The sequence below is a fragment of the Chelonoidis abingdonii genome, chromosome 12 (assembly GCF_003597395.2).
Source record: "Chelonoidis abingdonii isolate Lonesome George chromosome 12, CheloAbing_2.0, whole genome shotgun sequence".
Classification (NCBI taxonomy): domain Eukaryota; kingdom Metazoa; phylum Chordata; order Testudines; family Testudinidae; genus Chelonoidis; species Chelonoidis abingdonii.
The window spans coordinates 1769240-1787269 of record NC_133780.1 but is presented as its reverse complement, the minus strand read 5'-3'; the positions used below and the strand labels follow the sequence as shown (position 1 = coordinate 1787269).

Genomic DNA, 18030 nt, shown 5'->3' with positions numbered 1-18030 from the left:
GGATCTGTGGGGAGGTCTCTGGGTGAGGGGGCGCTGGGCGTAGGGATCTGTGGGGAGGTCTCTGGGCGAGGGGGCGCTGGGCGTAGGGATCTGTGGGGAGGTATCTGGGCAGGGGGTGCCGGGCGTAGGGATCTGTGGGGAGGTATCTGGGCAGGGGGTGCCGGGCGTAGGGATCTGTGGGGAAGTGTCTGGGCCAGTGTGCGTCTAGCAGTTGTGGGTTAGCGTCGCGTTGCCCCCAGCCGTCCCCTCGCTCTGCAGACCACCCCCATCACGTCCCCTATTTCCCCAGTGGGGGCCCACAAAAAGTTAATCCGGCCTGTTCCAGCCTCCCAAGAGACAATGACTACACAGGAAACACCTGGTTCGTATGCAAAGTTCAGAATCAGCCCATTGCTGAGAACAGGAAAATGAAACTAAATTCTTCTCTTCTCTGCAGAAGCAGCCATGGCTGCTGTGACTCCAGCACAACTGCTCCTAGGTGAACTGACATGTGTGGTGTGTCTAGATTTTTTTAAAGACCCAGTGTCTCTACCCTGCGGGCACCATTTCTGCCAGGCCTGCATCACTCAGTGCTGGAAGCGATTGCGTGTAAAGTTCTCCTGTCCTGAGTGCAAAGAAATCTTTTCCCAGAGAAACTTCAAACCAAACAGACAGCTGAGGAATATCGTAGAAGCTTCCAGAAAACTTACACTGGAGCCAGCAAAAGAACCAGAAGTTGGGACAATGTGTGAAAAACACCAGAGGGCTTTAGATGTCTTCTGCCAAGAGGATAACACACCCATTTGTGTGGTTTGCCACCTGTCCGGAGATCACAAAGAACATGCTGCAGTTGTCATAGAGGAGGCTGCTGAGCATTACAAGGTAAGAAATCCCAGGACGGTAAAACTACAATGGCCAGGAACAGCATTTTAATAAAAAAATAAATTATGGCAAAAACCAGCGGATACGGTTAGACCCCCTTACAAACAATACTTTAGCAATGAGAACAGACATAATACACTGTTATTAACCTGGTCCTGCCCCAAACCATTTCTAACACCAATAAGGACCCAGAAAAGTCAGCTCTGAATTGCCCAGGGGCTGAAATGTACAACCTACAGCCCAGTGCCGTTACAGCGGAAGTGCCGCCGACCTGGGCCACAGATTCTGCTAGGAATGAAAAATCATCTTGTGTGCTTGTGTTGTGCACTTGTCATGAATCAGCGGAGCCAGGGCCGGCTCTAGGCACCAGCAAACCAGGCACATGCTTGGGGCGGCTCATTTTCAGGAGCGGTATTCCGGCCATCTTTGTTTTTTTGCAAAAGCCTAGAGCCGGCCCTGGCAGCAGCAGCGTGTCGTGCCCTGGGGGCGCCCTGGGGCCGCTGCGGTTCGCGCTGCGGGAGAGCAGCACCCACACCTTGTGGCTGGGCCAGGCAGGCTCTGAGTGGGGGACACTCAGGCTGGGGGACGCCCGCAGGGCTCACAGAGCCGCCTGCAGGTGCAGCAGGGCGGCCACCTCCCAGCGCCAGGGCTGGGTGAAGCAGCCCGAGCTGCCTAGGGACAGCGACAGGGCGGCCAGAAGCAACAGTGGGTCCATAGAGGCAGGGCAGTGCCGTGCAGGGCTCCTGTCCCACTCTCTGGGGATCTGCTCCCTCTGGGGCTACCCTGCCCCAGCTCCTCAGCCCCCTGCCAGGGCAGTCCCCCGGCTCTGCCCTTCCAGATCCCAGACAGTCCTGGAGGCGGGAGCCCTGCCTGGAGGGACGCTGGGCTGAGGTGCAGCCCAGGAACCCTGCTGCTTACCCTGACCCTGCCAGCTCCTGACCGGCTGGAGGTGAGGGGGGAGCATGTGGAGCCAGCACTGGTGGTAGGGAGCAGGGGGAGGGGGAGAGCCCAGGGCTGGGGCAGCAGGGAGTGCAGGTTGGGTGGGGTGGGGGGCCGAATCCAGTGTTGGGGCAGCAGAGGGGGTGGGGGGTGGGGGAAAGAGAGCCCAGGGCTGGAGCGGCAGGGGATGTGGGCGGTGGAGGGCATTGGTGGGGGGGGAAAGCCCAGGGCTAGGGGGGGGGGCAGCCAAAAAATTCTTTGCTTGGGGCGGCGAAAAAACTAGAGCTGGCCCTGAGTGCAGCCACAGGAGTAGCTGGATTTTCCCAAAAAAAGGCACATGAAGAGGGAGAGGAAAAGTCTCCTGGCTGAAACGTGGCATATGAACAAGTGTAGTCGGCTTGAATATTGTCACCTCTTAAAAAATACCAGTAACGTCTGGAAGGTCCCAACTTGCAGAGATTTCAGGGACCCAGCAGTACTGACACACAAACCCTTCCAGGGGACAGTCACTAATCATTGTAACTGATTCTGCTTTTCTCTTTTTCACACATTTTTTATTTCTTGTTAATTTTTGAGAAAAGTTGCTCTCGTGTGTGCAGCCAAGATGCTAAAGTCTGTTATTTTTCACTGGTAATTTTTAGATGGGCCTAAATGTTTCTGCTCCACAACTCTTGACAGTACAATTGGCAGTGTATGACCATAAGATCTCAAGAGATATTTTCTCATTTTCGTGTAGGGCACACATGGGTCAGGTGTTTTGTCTTGTCCCAAATAAGGAACAATCACTTTGTCCACATTTCCACCAAGAACTTCATATCCGTATCTGTGACACAAAACCTCATATGTATCGATCAGTCTTCAAAAATATCTCTGCTTTACCAGAGGCTCCCCCCGTGGGGAAAAATGTCTTCCTCTGTGCATCCATTTGTACCGATCACACCTCCAATCATCGTTTTTTGTCCTTTTGCCCTTCACAACTGTATGCGAGCAGCTGGCCATTTTTTGGCTTAGAAGCTGGAAGAGTCGATATTTTGTCTTTTATGGGATTTCTTAAAATGTCCAGTGGTTCTTGCAGTGAAAGTGGTCCCAATGTATATACAGAAATTAAACTACACACACTGGAGAAAAAAAAGAGTAAACAATCTATTTTATTGTATTTGTGCACCTGTCAACTTTAGGTTTTGTTAAATATTCCGCAAAGCTTTGCGTGAATCAGATTAGAGTTACGGGTGAGACACACACACTGACTGGACAATTGTCAAGACACAACCCATGAGAGTGTAGGATGATTAAAGCAATGAAAGGCCGGTTTGGCCAGTATTTTCAGTAGTAGTCTCCTGCTCTCGCTTGTGTTACATGCAGCATATTTGTCCTCTCCCCCAGAGCCCAGCTGCGAGGTTCCCCCTGGCACAGACACTCACAGCCCGTCCCCCCCAGAGCCCAGCTGCGAGGTTCCCCCTGGCACAGACGCTCACAGCCCGTCCCCCCCAGAGCCCAGGGATCCAGAAGGAGAAACAGCCTCATGCTGAGTCCAGAGTTTCCTGCTTCCTGCTGCCCCCTTCCTGCCCTCAGGGTGAGCTGGCAATCGCCGAGAACACTCCCTCCCCTTGGTATTGTCTCTATTTGCAAGTCCGACAGGCCCTAGTGGCAGCCAACATCTCTGCAGCCCATTTCTGTGGGGAAAAAGGAAATTTTCGGGGCCTAACATTAATTTCTGCAAAATCCTGCATTGTGCAGCGGCACTGAATTCCCCCAGGAGTACAATGTGTTAAGAATCTGTTCTCATCACTAAAATATTGTTCTTAACTGTCTGTAAAAGCACCTGCTGGTTTTTACAACAATTTTATTGACTAAAATGTTGATCTGGGCCTTTCCGGCTCATTCCAGGTTTTAAACCATCCCTATATTTCTAGACACGCACACTGCAGTGCTGCCTCCCTCTGGGCATCCGGACACCTACTTCCCACCTAAGCCCTAGAGCGATTCACAGTCTGGAGGAAGAGAGGCGTTCGGCTGCCTATATAGAGTGTGGGGCCCAACCTGGTAGGTGGCCTCTGAACACACCTGCCAGACCAGACCTTACAAGCTGGTACACAGAGAGGCAGCCTCCTTCCTAACTCTTAGCCCAGGGGTTAGGGTACCCACCTGGGAAGTAGGAAACACTGATTGGTATCTCTCAGGGGAGTGCCTTACCCATGGGTATTGTGATGTGGGGCTCCCTCCTTCTCCCCTGGAGAAGCTGTTCCACTGGGGATAAAATGTCATCTGGGCCAAAGAGAGAGACCACAAGCAAGAGACTGACTGTATAGTCATGTGGTTAGAGCTCTCAGCCATTTTATTATGCATTTGATATTTTTGCAAATGTAAAGAAATGGGAGAATCTTCCAAAAACAACCAAAACTAAACCAGTTTTTGATTTCTTAGGGCCAAATTCAGAGCCGTTTGGAGAATTTGAAGGAAGAGAGAGACGAGATTCTGTCATTTAAATTGAGTGGGGAAAATGAAAGCCAGGAACTGCTGGTAGGTGCTGTTATTACTCAGATGCAGATGTGCACAGGAACATTATCAATCCATGGCTTAGTCTGAGTGTCATCAGAGGAACAGTGAGTAACATGTTCACACCCGTGAAAGATGATCACTTCTTTCTTCTCATTGTAAAGAAAAACTATTCTGCTTTAATTGCGAGTAAGCAGGAAAATGCTGCATTAAAGGAAGAGTTTTAATCATCCAAATATTGTTACTGCTAATTCAAGTGTAATTTCTTTAGTTACCAGTAGTTTCTCCTTTAGTCTTTCAACTAAAGCTGGTTGAAAAGTTTCAACCAAAAAAAGCTTCCTGCACATAAAAGGAGTTTAGTAGAAAACAACTTTTTTCATGGGGAAAAAGTCACTTGCAACACATATTTCAATTTTTTGACAGGAAATTTCAAAATGAAACAAACATTTTTGTGTCATTTCAAACTGAAATTTTCATTTTGCTTTCAAAAAGCTGAAAAATTTTAAAACATTTATGTTTGTTTTTTATCTCTTTCTTTCTCTTTTTAGTCCTTTTTTCTCCTGAGTGCACTAAAGTGAATAATTTCCAGGTTTTTTCCCCTTAGTTTTTCCTTTTTCTTTTTGCCACTTTTTCAAAACTGGGAGCTCTTTTGAAGAGGTACAGAGAGGAAGTACTAAAAAGAAAAATGGTGGGAAATGAACCCTCTTTTGTTCCATTTTGAGAAAAGGGAGAAAGAAAAATGAGACGTTTTTCAAAAGTTATTTCAACATATTTTCAAACATATCAAAAGAAGTTTCATTTTGAAAACTAAGAAACGGAAGCAACTTTGAAATTTCAATTATTTTTTCAAACTCCTCCACCCCCCACTTTTATGGCCAGCTGCACTTTGAACAGAGATAACCACAGCTGGACAATCAGTGCGGCTGCTCCAGGAATCTCCTGCCCCAGAGAAGGAGGTTCACTTAGTGCCAAAAACAAAGCACAAGGACGTCATTGGAAAGACTCCGGGTTAGTCAGCGAGCTTTGGAACAGGCCCTTAATGGTATCGCTGCTAGACATTGCCATGGAGAAGATCTGGGTCCAAATCTGGTCTGCTTTCTTTGCTCCTAGGGTATCAGGGGCCAGAGAGTGCTCCAGAAACAGCATGAATTGGTGGGTTTCTGTCCAGGTCACATGCACTCATCCCTAAGCAACCTGCAAACTCAGATTTGCATGTGCACAATGGGTTCTTCCCAGCAACTCAATTTGTGCTCAAGGTCCCTGTGTGGCTTAAAATCCAACATTTATGGTGGGCCAAACTGTATGTATCCAAAACTGTTTTCAGAACTCATGCCAGCAAATGACGGAGCTCAAATTTTTTTTTAAATGTCCTTTATGTCTCTATATATTTTGTGGACAGCTTGTGTTTCCCAGTTCAAGTGTAGTGCTTCTTAGTTTGGGTTCTGCTGTTTCCTCTACTAAAATAAACCTTGCTGGTCAGTTCTGAATCCCACACCTGCTGTGCTTCCTGTTACTAGAACGATCTGATTTTCTAGAAACCACTGATCACAGATTATCCACATTGTGCAAGAAAAATTCATACTCTAAACACCAGTTACGACTCTTGAAAATCTATTGGAAAATCTTCTGTCTACTGAGCATAGACTGTTTTCCATAAAATATCAGGAGTTAAATTCTGTGGGGTTGCTGCCTCATGCGTAAAATATCCCATGGGTTTATAAAATGTCCCATTACTCATTCTATAGCCTTGTCCTTGACCTGTGTTTTTCCTGTGTGTATTTGTCATTTCAGAAACAGCTAAAAACTGGGAGGCAGAAGATTGTGTCTGAATTTCAGCAACTGCACCAGTTTTTGGAGGAACAAGAGCGACTCCTGCTGGCCCAGTTGGAAGAGCTAAATCAGGAAATTGAAAAGAGGAGGGCTGAGTATGTTGCGAAATTATCTGAGGAAATATCTTCTTTCAGTTCCCTGATCAGTGAGATGGAGCAGAAGTGCCAGCAGCCAGCGAGTGAATTCCTGCAGGTGAGACAGTGTTAGAAACAGCCCAGAACTTTTCACAGGGCAAGAAAGTCTCCTAACCCTTCATTTTTGAGTGTGGGAGTGAATGGTCAGAACACACAGTATTGCTACAATATACATTATTTTTCCTTAAGGGCTTGATAAAATGCCCAGTAAAGTCAATGGAAATATACTTCTTGAGTACAACAAGCATTAGATCGAGCCCTAAATGAAAAGAAATTCTCCTTTTGAATTCTACTGGGAGAAAACTCCTCCAAAAATCACAGACTCCAAACTCTGTTCTCCCTGTCTCATAATGCAAGAACAAAGAGACATTCAATAAAATTAGAAGGTGACAAATTCAAAGCCGATGCAATGAACAATTTTTCACACATCACATAATTAGACTGTGGAACTCCATTGCCACCAGGCCTTCAGAGTGTTTGTGGGCGAGTGGGGAGAGAGTTTACAGCATGGGGACATTCCTGTCTCTGGACCCACTGGAGTCTGCAGGAGGGGATCTTCCCCAAACCTGTGAGTGCTAGGGAGATCCTCATTCAGCACATCGCAAGACTGAGCCCTCTGGTTCCATGTGCCGGGTGGTTATCCACATGTCATTCCACAGAGAGGCTGTGTGCCTCCTTATACAAACTTCCTGGGCCCAGCTCCTGCACTCAGAGCACTTCTCTGAAAGAGCAAATGCAACACATTGAATGTTTTTATTTGCGTTAATAAATAACAAATAATTTTCTCTTTGAACCTCGAACTATAAGGACAAAGTGAGTCCTCTCCAGAGCAGGAGGGATCCTTAGTGTAAGAGATGGGACTGAATTTCCTTTTATCTCTTCCGTCTAGGACATCAAAGGCACCTTGAGCAGGTAGGTGGCTCCTTCTCACTCTCCCTTTCACTTCCCAATGCAGGGAAGGGATTTTAAACATGAGACCTGGGTCCCCATGGTCCAGCAGTGCAGAGTGTGGGGCTGGTTCCCAGTCTCCCTTTGTTAAATCTAATCTCGGGGCTGTTGTCATTTTGACCAGACTCCAGAATAGAGCAGCCTGAGAAAAGAGTGATCGACCTACAGACGGGGTGTTATTTGTAGTGTGGCTGGTGGAACGGAGACCTCAGGGGATTGGGGATGGAGAATGGGTCTCTCATTTCTAGGTCATAGACTCAGAATTCCAACTAGGTTGGTAGGGATGGAAAGTCAGGGCCAGCTGATGACTATTCAATGAGCTGCTTGTTAATTGTTTCTAATTATGCAGTGAGCTCTAGCCGTGTGCTGGGCGTGGCAGGAGATACGATGGAAGAGACGTTCCCTGCTCTGAGGAGTTTGTAACGTGCTGTTATCAGTAGTGCTATGGCAGTGCCTCGAGGCTCAAGCCAAAACCAGGGCCCAACATGCTGGGTGCTGCACAGACACAGACAGAGACAGTCCCTGCCTCAGGGAGGTTACATCTAAATAGACACAAGAGACACAGGGCGGAGGGAGGAAGGATTAAAATCAATTGAAGGGGACAGTCAATGGAGACAAAGTGCTGCACGTTGGAAGGAAAAATCAAACCTACAACTACGAAATGGGGAATCACTGGGGAGGCAGCAGGACTGCGGAAAAAGACCTGGGGGGTCAAGTGGATCACACAGTGAAGGAGGCGGCAGCGTGATGCTCTTGTGAAAAAGGCAAATGTCATTGTGCGATGTTGCTGTATTCACCGCAGGTGCTGCCTCCTCCTGGCTGTTCTGGAGATTAGCTCTTCCAGGGCCAACCTCTCCCCTTGTGTCTCTCCCCCCCGGTTGTCTCTCTCTTACTCTGCAGCCTCATCTCTTGTTCCAGGAGCTGCAGCTTCCTCTTTGTGACTCAGCCTCCAGCCAGGTCACTAAATGGTTTCCCCTTCTGGGGTGCAGAGTCTCACTGGACCCACTGCCCAGGCAATGTCGCTCCATCTGTGGCTGGTAGGAGAACTTGAGCGGCCCACTGCTCCTGGGTCCAGCCAATGGACCCTGCCACATGCAGGCAACGTCAGCTCGCTCCCTGGGCTCCTTCCTATCCCCTCCCACAGGCCTTCGTCTCCATCCTTCTCTCTTATAGGGGTTAGACCAGGTGACCCTGGCAGTCCCCTCTAGCCCTGTGATTCTAACTACTCCTTCCCGCAGAGCCCGGCTCCCAGCAGGCTGTTCTCTCCCTGGGTTCCCTCTTTCCCTTTCGAATGCACAGAGGGGGCTGCAGACTTCCTCACTGCAGCCATTTCTGTTGCCACCTTCCTGGCTTTATACTCGCTTAGCCCCCACCTGCTCAGCTGAGCTTCATCGTCCAACCAGGGGTTACTTCTCTGGCCTAAACCCCCCATGTGTGGCCTGTCTCACTAATCTCCTCTTTCTCTGCTTCCTTCACTCTTTTGGGGGGCTGATGTGGGGTGAACACCCACCACAGCTGTATTAACAGGAGTGTCAATGTAAGACACAGGAGGATGTTGTTCCCCCTTCTTGCCACGGGGAGACCTCAGCTTTAAGAAAGATGTGGACAAATTGGAGAGAGTTCAGAGGAGAGGAACAGAAATGATCCGAGGTTGAGACTGGATGAGCTATGAGGAAGGTTGAAATAAATGGGTGTGTTTAGTCTAGAGAAGAGAGGACTGAGGCAGGGCCTGATAACAGTCTTCAAATTTGTTAGAGGCTGTTCTACAGAGAGCGGTGACCAGTTGTTCTTCACTTCCCCGAGGGCAGAACAAGAAGGAATTGGTTTAATTTGCCACAAGGGAGATTTACATAAGTGCGACGGGTTCCCGGGGTGCAGCCTGGACTGTTGCACTGCTGAGCCCTCCAGATCCCCAATCTGGGCTGCCTCTCACCCCATGATGCTGATGTCAAGCTACAAGCCTGACAGGCCCTGCACTGACACAGACACCTGTGAGCAGGGACCCGCCCATCTGTGTTACATGAATCATCTCCCAGCCATTGACGAACCAGCAATAGAAGGCACCAGCCAGTTCCCCCCAGCTCCAGCGCTGGACACACGCAGGCCTTTGTAAGCTGAGAACCCGGAGTTGGTGGACTGACCATTTCTTTTTCCGACCACGGAGTCAGTGCCGATGTATCACAGATCCTTAAATTTCACCCAGTTATTCCTGTGTTCAGCCCAATAACTTTACTTGACTAAATCCTAACGTGTGTTGACTAAAGCACCTTCCAGAAAGCCAGTCAGTCCTGATTTAAAGACATCAACACACAGTAACACCTGAAGCTCCCTAGAAGTGGGGGGGCCAGTGGCACCCAAATGATGGCTGAACCCCCTGCTCCACCTCTGTCCCCGAGACCCCTCCCCTGCTCACGCTTCTCTGCTCCCTCCCGCATCCCTTGCCTGTAAGACAGGTACCAAGGCAGAGAGCAGAGCTCTCCCACTTCTAAAAGTGATGGGGCCACGGCCCTCCTGTTCTGGCGCCCGTCCAGAGATGGAGAATCCACCACTTCCCTGGCAATTTCTGCCAATGGTTAATCCACCCGCACTGCTAACGATGTCTGTCTGATTTCCCATGGGCATCTCTCTGGCTTCAGCTTCCAGCAATTGGTCCTTGTTGTGCCTTTGTCTGCTAAACTGAGGACCCCTTTAGTACCAAGTCTCTTCTCTCCGTGACGGTATTTATACCCACACTCAAGTGCTGGGGCTCTCTCAGGACAAGGCATTTTCACCAGCCCTCAAATCAGATTTGTGGGTCTTCTCTGCACTGGCTCCATTTTTTCAACGTCCATTTTAAAATGGGGACGCCAGAACTGGATGCAGTTTTCCAATATTGGCCTCACCAAAACAAAGGGGAAACTTGTAGTGTCCAAGCTGGTATTGGACCTATTCCTGGGGCAACCGAGAATTTAATCCTCCAGAGTCTGCTGAGCTACCACCATTCACTAGAGTAAAATACATGTTAGTAAAACACAAACACGAACGAACTCCACAACGAGTAACACTGGCTTCTTCTTCAGATGCGAGAGGGAGAAGTTTCAGAACCCAGTGGACTTTTCTTCTGAACTGAAATGGAGACTCTGGGAATCTTCTCAAAGAAATGCATCTGTGGAGACCATAGTGAAGAAATTCAAAGGTAATAAACAGTCACCTGGGGAATTTTCTCACGTATGTTACGCTGACAATTGAAAGAGCTGGGGAAATCTCTTCGGGACAATGATTGTGGACTGAGATAGTCAGCTAATCATTTGGAACCTGTGAATTCCCTACTCAGCTGTCAGTACAGCGCACACACACTGGGTTAGGGGCCTTCATTCTGACTCCATGGGGGTTTCCTTTCTTAGCAGCTATGGACATTAACCTGAGCTTGAGCTTCCTGATGAATTCACTGTTCTTGCAGTACGATTTTTTTGGATTTTTTGTCTGCAAGTCCTCCTGTGTCCATACCCCTCTCTTGCTTTTGAGCAGGGCTGGGGAACCTTTTTTCTATCACGGGCCATTGACCCACAGAAAAAAAATCAATCACTGACCACTCACCCGTGGGGGCCTGGAGGCTCGAGGCTTCCCCCTTAGCAGGCTGAGCCAGCACTCACAGAACCAGTGCTCACAGCTCCAGCCCCACAGGGGGTGCGCGGACACGGGCACTGGAACAATTTTTGCAGTGGGGGTGCTGAAAGCTAGTGGTGGCCAAACTTTTTACCTGGCACCTTCCTTACCCCTGTCTCTGCCCCCTCTCCCCAGAGCTGGGGCCAAGACTGGGCCGTGGCTCCGGGAGTGGGGGCAGGTTTCTCTACACAGCAATTAAACACCCCTGGCTGGCCCGTGTCCGCCGACTCCAACTCACAAGGTTCAGGCTCGGGCTGGAGCCTGGGCTCTGCGACCCTCTCCCGTCACAGGGTCCCACAGCCCAGGCCTCTGCCCAAGCCCCAGCATCTACCCCACAATGAAACAGCCCCAGGGCCTGAGCCCTGCAAGCCCAAGTCAGCTGTCATGGGCCAGCCACAAGTGTGTAACTGCTGGTAAAACATCTCTGGGTCTGTCATGTCACCTTAGGTCATGTCCTTAGGTTTTAATGTTTGGGGTTATTTGGTGACGTGTGTGATGATTTGTATTGGTCTGAACTGCACTTAACTAGAACTTCATAAAGTTCGTTTTCTTTTCATTTTGCTTTTGTGTTGGAACATTAACAATGTGAATATATCCCTAAACACGACAACCTGACATTTCATCTCTTTCACCCATTTCTTCCTCTAGACTCACTGTCGTCTAGACAGCGGTTGGACAAAGGTAAATTTCTCATATCAAAGGGGGAGTGAAAACTTTCCTGTGAATTATGCTGGCTCATTGGCAGCACCGTAGTTCAGGTTTTGTTTCAATTTTGCATATGACAGGAGCTGAGCAACATATTACTGGTGGCTGCCCAGATCTTTCCTAAACACAGAAAAGTTGATTCTTTTCTCTATTAGAATTTAGAATTTGTAACTAGTGGTTGGGGTAACCAGATGGGCTGGGGTGCAGGAGAGGGGGCGAGCAGTGTATCTGTGCAGAGATCTGAGTTTAAAAATGAGCCTTTTGGAAAGTCAGAAAGGAACATCTCACCTCATGTTCAGAACTCTTTATGCGCATACATCACATCCCCTGGACATATTATTAATATTAGCAAATGCACAAGTGGTACAATGAAGAATGGGGGGGGCTGACGACATATACCGTGAACCACCCGCAACAATGTTTTTGACCCTTCAGGCGTTGGGAGCTCAGCCAAGAATAGCAAATGGTTTTTGGAAGACTGCGGGACTGTGGGATAGCTTGGAGTCCTCAGTACGCACTCCTCTCTCGTCTCCATTTGATTCTTGGCTTTCCGTGACGCTTGTACACGAGCTGTGTAAGTCCTGTTATGGCCTTGTCCATTTCATCTTCTGGAACAGAGCTGTGAAGAACAGATTTGTCTCCTCGTACATAGCAATCAATTCAGTATCTCCGTACGGTCATAATGGAGCTCTTTTTTGGATTTCTGGGCTTGCATGGCGACGCGTGCTATCAGAAGCTCCACACTGGGCAACAGGAAATGAAATTCAGAAAGTTTGCGGGGCTTTCCTGTCCTACTGGCCGTGCATCCGAAGTTCAATTGCTGTGTCCAGAGTGGCAAATGGTTTGCGGCTGTGGGATACCGCCCGGAGGGCCAATACCGTCGAATTGGGTGCACACTAACATAATTGCCGAAATGGACAATAATACCAAAGTTTCAGAAAAACACATACTTCCATCAGACGGAGTACAAGATATCATGGTATTAAAAGCCAATAATATAATCGATATAAGGGCTATAGAGTTGGCGTGGACAGGTGCAGGAAATTTGGTTAACACTGCTAAAATTCGGTATATAACACGCGTGTTGGAGAAGAGAGCTCAGGACTCATAGAGTCTGGGAAAAGCAAACTGGCTCAGCGAATCTGATCTTAACTCTGTCCCTGACTGGCTCTGTCAAGGGGAGGGCCAGTGCACCATTTAGGTGACTAGGCCGGTTCCTAAGGCGCGGATTTTGGGGGGCAGCGTTTTTCTTGATGGCAGCGGACCACAGCAGTCGATCTTTTGCTGCCCCGTCGCGCCAGGCATTAAGCAGAGGGAGCGGGCAGGGGAGCGCGCGGAGGGCGCCTGCAGCAAGTAGGGGGGCGCACGCACAGCGCGGAACTCCACCGCCCCACCACCCACACCAATCACTTCCGCACCCACACACTGATTATGCGGCACCTAAGCTGGAATTGCTTACGGCCGCCAAAGCCTTGGAGGCGGAGAAGTGAGCCGCCACGGCCGTGTCCCGTAGCGGGCGACGCGAGGCGGTGGGTTCGGGCGTTAAAGCTGGGGCGGGAGTCTCCCACCTGGTGCGCCCCCCTTTTACTTGCTGCAGGCGGCGCTCCGCGCGCTCCGACTGCACCGCGCTGCTCGGGCCTGCATTATAAATCTGCCTCGCGCGCTGCCTCCAGGTTGCGGCGACAATCAGCTTAGGTGCCGCAAGCCTGGGAGGTGGGAGAAGTGAAGCCGCCACGGGGGGGGGGGGGGGGGGGGGGGGGGGGGGGGGGGGGGGGGGGGGGGGGGGGGGGGGGGGGGGGGGGGGTGGCGCTTGGGTGCTATGTTGCTCAGAGCAGGGGTGACTGGGGCGGGGGGAGGGATGCCTCAGGGTGGAGAAGTAGGGGGTGGGGAGTGTGTGGTTTTGGTGATGGTTTTTTGTTCCCATGGAACTGAGTTAGTTATTAGGGATAGCCTAGCCAGCTTTCGCTGGTTAGTGAGCATCTGGTGTGTAATAAATGAGTGTTTGTTAGCTGTTCTTGCCTGCTGCCTCAAGTGATTTCTTCCTAAACGGCTGCCCCAAGGATATACAAGTGGCGATGAGATGGGATTCTGGTGCTGCTCAAGTAAACAGAAGAAGTAAGAAGTCAAGGAGAAACAAACAAACAAAAAACAACAAACCCAACCCAAAACACAACCAAAAAACCCCCAAACAAAAAAACAACAAACAAACAACAAACAAAACAAGACAAAAACCCCTCAACAACAACAACAAAGAAAAAAAACAACCCACCAACCAACCAACCAAAACCAAACAACAAACCACCAACATCCCACACCCACAAACACAGAACCCCAAAAATAAGACACACCATAAAAAAACAAAAAAAAATAAAAAAAAACAAACAAACAACCACAAAACCCCCAAAAAACTAAAAAAAACCCAACAGAAACAAAAAACAAACAACAAAACAACACAACAAACAAACAATACACAAAAACAAAAAAAACAAAAAAACCAAAACACACAAAACCCCCAAAACAAAACAAAATACACAAACCACAGGCACCCACCGCACAAACAAACAACAACAATCAACACCAAAACACAAAAACCCAAGAAAAACAAAAAAAAAAAAAAAAAGAAAAAAAAAAAACAAAAAACATAACCCACACAAACCAACAAAACAAAAACCCAACAATACACCCACCCAACCAATCCCCAAAACAAAACACACCACCCAAAAACAACAAAACCAAACCACCCCTGCGTGCACCTCCCAGCTCGCGCCCAGAGAGAGAAATATAATATACCACGGTCGCATAAATGGTTTTTGCTGTTGCTGTCGGCCTCAAGTGAATTTCTTCCCTAAACCAGGCTGCCCCCAAGATATAAAAAGTGGCGATGAGAATGGAATTCTGGTGCTGCTCCAGTAACAAAGGAGTAGAAGTCAAGGTAAAGAACAAAAAACAAAAAACGGCTTGTTTGCACTGCGTGAAAGTGAAACTAAAATCCATGGCTACTCTGACCAGGCCACTTGGAACCTTTTGATGAAGAATATTAGAGCAGTGGCCTGTTGTACACTGAGCGTTGAGCTTTTTGTTTATTGCACATTGAATACAGAAGGAAGGGAAAAGTGCCAATTTCTGTAAGTGTTTGTAGGGGCTAAAACCCTCCTCCCTGCTACGCGCTCTACCCTGTTACTTGAGGCTAATCTCTATCGTACTGTTGTGGAATCCTGGGGTCCTTTTTCCCAAACCACGGTAATTGTAGAAGAGATATCGGTTGCACAAAAGAGAAAAGGAAGATGAAACAGTTGTACAATTTGTAGTCCATTTTAAAAAAGCTAGGCAGAAACTGTGAATGTAAGAGATGTTAAGTGATGCCTGCGTGACAGGTTAGTGTGCGCCTGTACAAGTGAACTATAAGGAGCGCCTGCCGACAGAGGCTCAGCTGACATTACAGAAGGCTTGTTGATTTGCTGTCTCCATGGAACTGGCTACAAGGGAGGCGCAATACATCGGTGCATCCCTAGGGTGCAAAAGGTGTACAAAACCTACCACAAAACTGTGCAGAGTCAGGAATGTTACGCTGTGGTAGCCAGGTCACAGGCATCAGAATGCTGGTGTAAGGCCTGGTGTGTCGACACTGTGGCAAAAGGCCATTGAGTGGTGCCTGTAAAAAGAAAGAGGCCGTGGTCTGACCGACAAAAAGAGGAACCTGCATACCTAGAGTGACCCAAATGATGATCAAGGTGACACCTCATCGCAAGCGAAGTGCCACTGCATGTTTTGTCTTGTGCAGCGGGCTCACATGAATATGGGTAACCCCGTTGTTGGATGGCAAACCTATACGCATGGAACTGGACACTGGTGCAGCCGTCTCGCTGGTCTCCGAGACTGGTGTATAAGAAAAGCTACAGCATCTTCCGCTTAAGGCAACAAAAATGTTTTAAGACGTATACGGGAGAAGCTGTGTTCACTGTTGGGCACTATTGATGTTAAGTGGAGCTCAATGGACAGGCTGCTAAATGCCACTGTTTGTGGTGAGAGGTAACTACCCAGCCTAAATGGGTAGGTCTTGGCTTGGGAAGATCTGCTGACTGGCAGAAGTGCACCTGATGACTAAAGAAGAAACCAGTCCTAACCCCTATACTAAGGAACATGCTGCTGTTTTTGGAGATGATTTGGAATATGGGGAATCACTGTGACATGAACTTTAAACCTGACAGTCCACCAAGTATTTGAACCCGAATGCACATATGCCATCCAGGCCAAAAGTTGAAGCAGACCTGGAGCGCTGGTCACCAATGGAGTCTAATACCAGTTACCCATAGCTCATGGGCCACTCTTCGTCAATACGTGATAAAGATGGCTCTCTCCGGATTGCGGTGATTTCAAAGTCACTGTAACCGACGAGTATTCAGACGAAACCCACCGACAATAGCCTACTCGGCCTGGAGTCAAAGTGACGGAGGACGCCCAGTGATTGATGTGTCACGGCGAAGAGACATAGCCCCATTGCCACCCGTAAATCGATGCACCTGTTTCACAAGGCTGGCTTGGAGGACATAAAGTTCAGGTAGATTGTTATCTGAGCAAGCATAATCAGATGGACTCGAGTGAAAATCCAAAGAGTTTGACCTATTTGACTAATTAAGGGGCTTTATCGATTACTCGCTACTTCGGAAGTAACATACTGCTTCATCCTGTTCCAGAGGCTTGGACCAGATCTGTTGGCTTTCAGAGAGTCAGTGCTATCTGATGATCATCTGGTCAAGGAAGGAACGAAGAGGATCACTTAAAGAGATTTAGAGGCTACCTACAAAGACTGGAAGAGTACTGGCAACGAGTTCACAAGACAAGTGTGAATTCTTCAAGCCTCTGTTGAATATTTGGTACACATCATTGATTCTGCAGGTCTTCATAAAGGCCCCTGCAAAAGTTAAAGCTATTGTGGAGGCTCCCCCACTCGAAATGTAAGCCAGCTGTGCTCGTTGTAGAACTACTGAATCTTATGGAAAGTTCATCTCACAGTTAGCCACACTGCTAAACCACTTCATGAGCTCCTTGGCAAAACAAGGCCTGGAGGGACTGAAGCCTGTGGATTGCATTTAACAAAGCTAGGATGCATTGCTAATTTGAAGTTCTAACGCACTTTGAGATCCATCCTTACCCTACAATGGCCTGCGATGCTCCCTTATGGAGTGGAGCAGTTGTGTCGCACATTATGCCTTCGGGAGAAAGAGAGACCTAGCTTTTTGCTTCACGCACTCTAAGCAAAGCAGAAAAACTAACCATCGAACGAAAAGGCATTAGGATTGTTTTGGATTGAAGTTTCATCAGTACCTGTTGGCGCGAAAAGTTTATTTCTCACAGACCATCGACCTGATGTCAATTTTTGGACCTACACAGAATTCCCCATAAGATAAATACAACGTTGGGCATTGATTATTTTCAGCACACACATATGAAATCAAAATATGAAATCCACTCTGCACGACATGCAGATGGTTTCAGGTTGCTTTTGCCAGTCAAACATTCAAGAAGTGCCAAAGAAAATTCCTACTTGAACAGGTAGAGAATACACCATACTGCTGCTCAGATAAAGAAGACATCGCGTTGACCCAGTATTGCCCAATTAATAGACCTGGTGATGATGCATGGAAAATCTTGACAAACTCTTCAGTCCAACCTTGTTACAGATGTCCAGGAGGACATTATCGGTCAAACTGGTTGTTTGTGTGGGGGAGGATCGATAGAATTTCCACACCACTGAGATCACAGATTAGACAGCTGCATATGATCACGATTTGAATAGTGCGCTATGAGAAATTGCACGAAGCATTTTTGGTGGCCTGGATTGACAGTGCTTTGAAGAGAAGAAGCAATATGTAATGGTCATAGTCAGGGTGTTGAGGACATGCCACAGTGGCGCACCCTAACACCTATTGGGCTGGCTGAAACTTGCACCCCCGTGGCAACGTATTCACATTGACTTCGCGGCCCTTGAAAGAGCATGTTCTTGGTGGAGTAGATGCGCATTCTATGGCCAGAAGTCTCTATAAGGCAGTCCAACTATGCAAGAGAGTATATCCACAAAACTCGGACGCGACTCTTTACGTCGTTTCGGTCTGCCAGAAACAACTTGTGAGCGACAACGGACCGCAGTTCGTCTCTCAGGTAGTTTCAATTTTATGCCAGGCATGGATACCACATCACGGTAGCACCATAGTATCCATCCACCAAACGGATTTAGCGAAAATTTGTGAGACAATGAAAACTGGAAATCAGCAAGGGGACACATAACCATTCAAAAGCATCTGGATCCTTCTCCTTTTAATAACAGAAACACAATGCTACGACCCAGGCATCCCCCGGCCTTACTAAATGGATGGGAAAAACAAGGCGCACATTGCTTTACATCTGCGGAAAACCTTACTGAAACAAAAAATCAACAGCAATATCAAGTCATCAGAGGCGACAAGAAGCAAAA

At 48.2% G+C, this 18030-nt stretch overlaps 1 protein-coding gene and 1 long non-coding RNA gene across 2 annotated transcripts in view; one reads left to right on the top strand and one right to left on the bottom strand.

The window, feature by feature from the left end:
• LOC142047630 (uncharacterized) overlaps positions 1-18030 on the bottom strand; it is a 196075-nt gene that overhangs the window by 161410 nt on the left and 16635 nt on the right. The window lies entirely within an intron of this gene.
• LOC116830666 (E3 ubiquitin-protein ligase TRIM7-like) overlaps positions 445-18030 on the top strand; it is a 19059-nt gene continuing 1473 nt past the window's right edge. The window contains exons 1-6 of the mRNA XM_032790275.2: positions 445-861; positions 4225-4320; positions 6088-6318; positions 7150-7172; positions 10268-10383; positions 11502-11534. Of these exons, the coding sequence (XP_032646166.2) occupies positions 445-861; positions 4225-4320; positions 6088-6318; positions 7150-7172; positions 10268-10383; positions 11502-11534 (916 nt within the window). The remainder of the gene's footprint in view (positions 862-4224; positions 4321-6087; positions 6319-7149; positions 7173-10267; positions 10384-11501; positions 11535-18030) is intronic.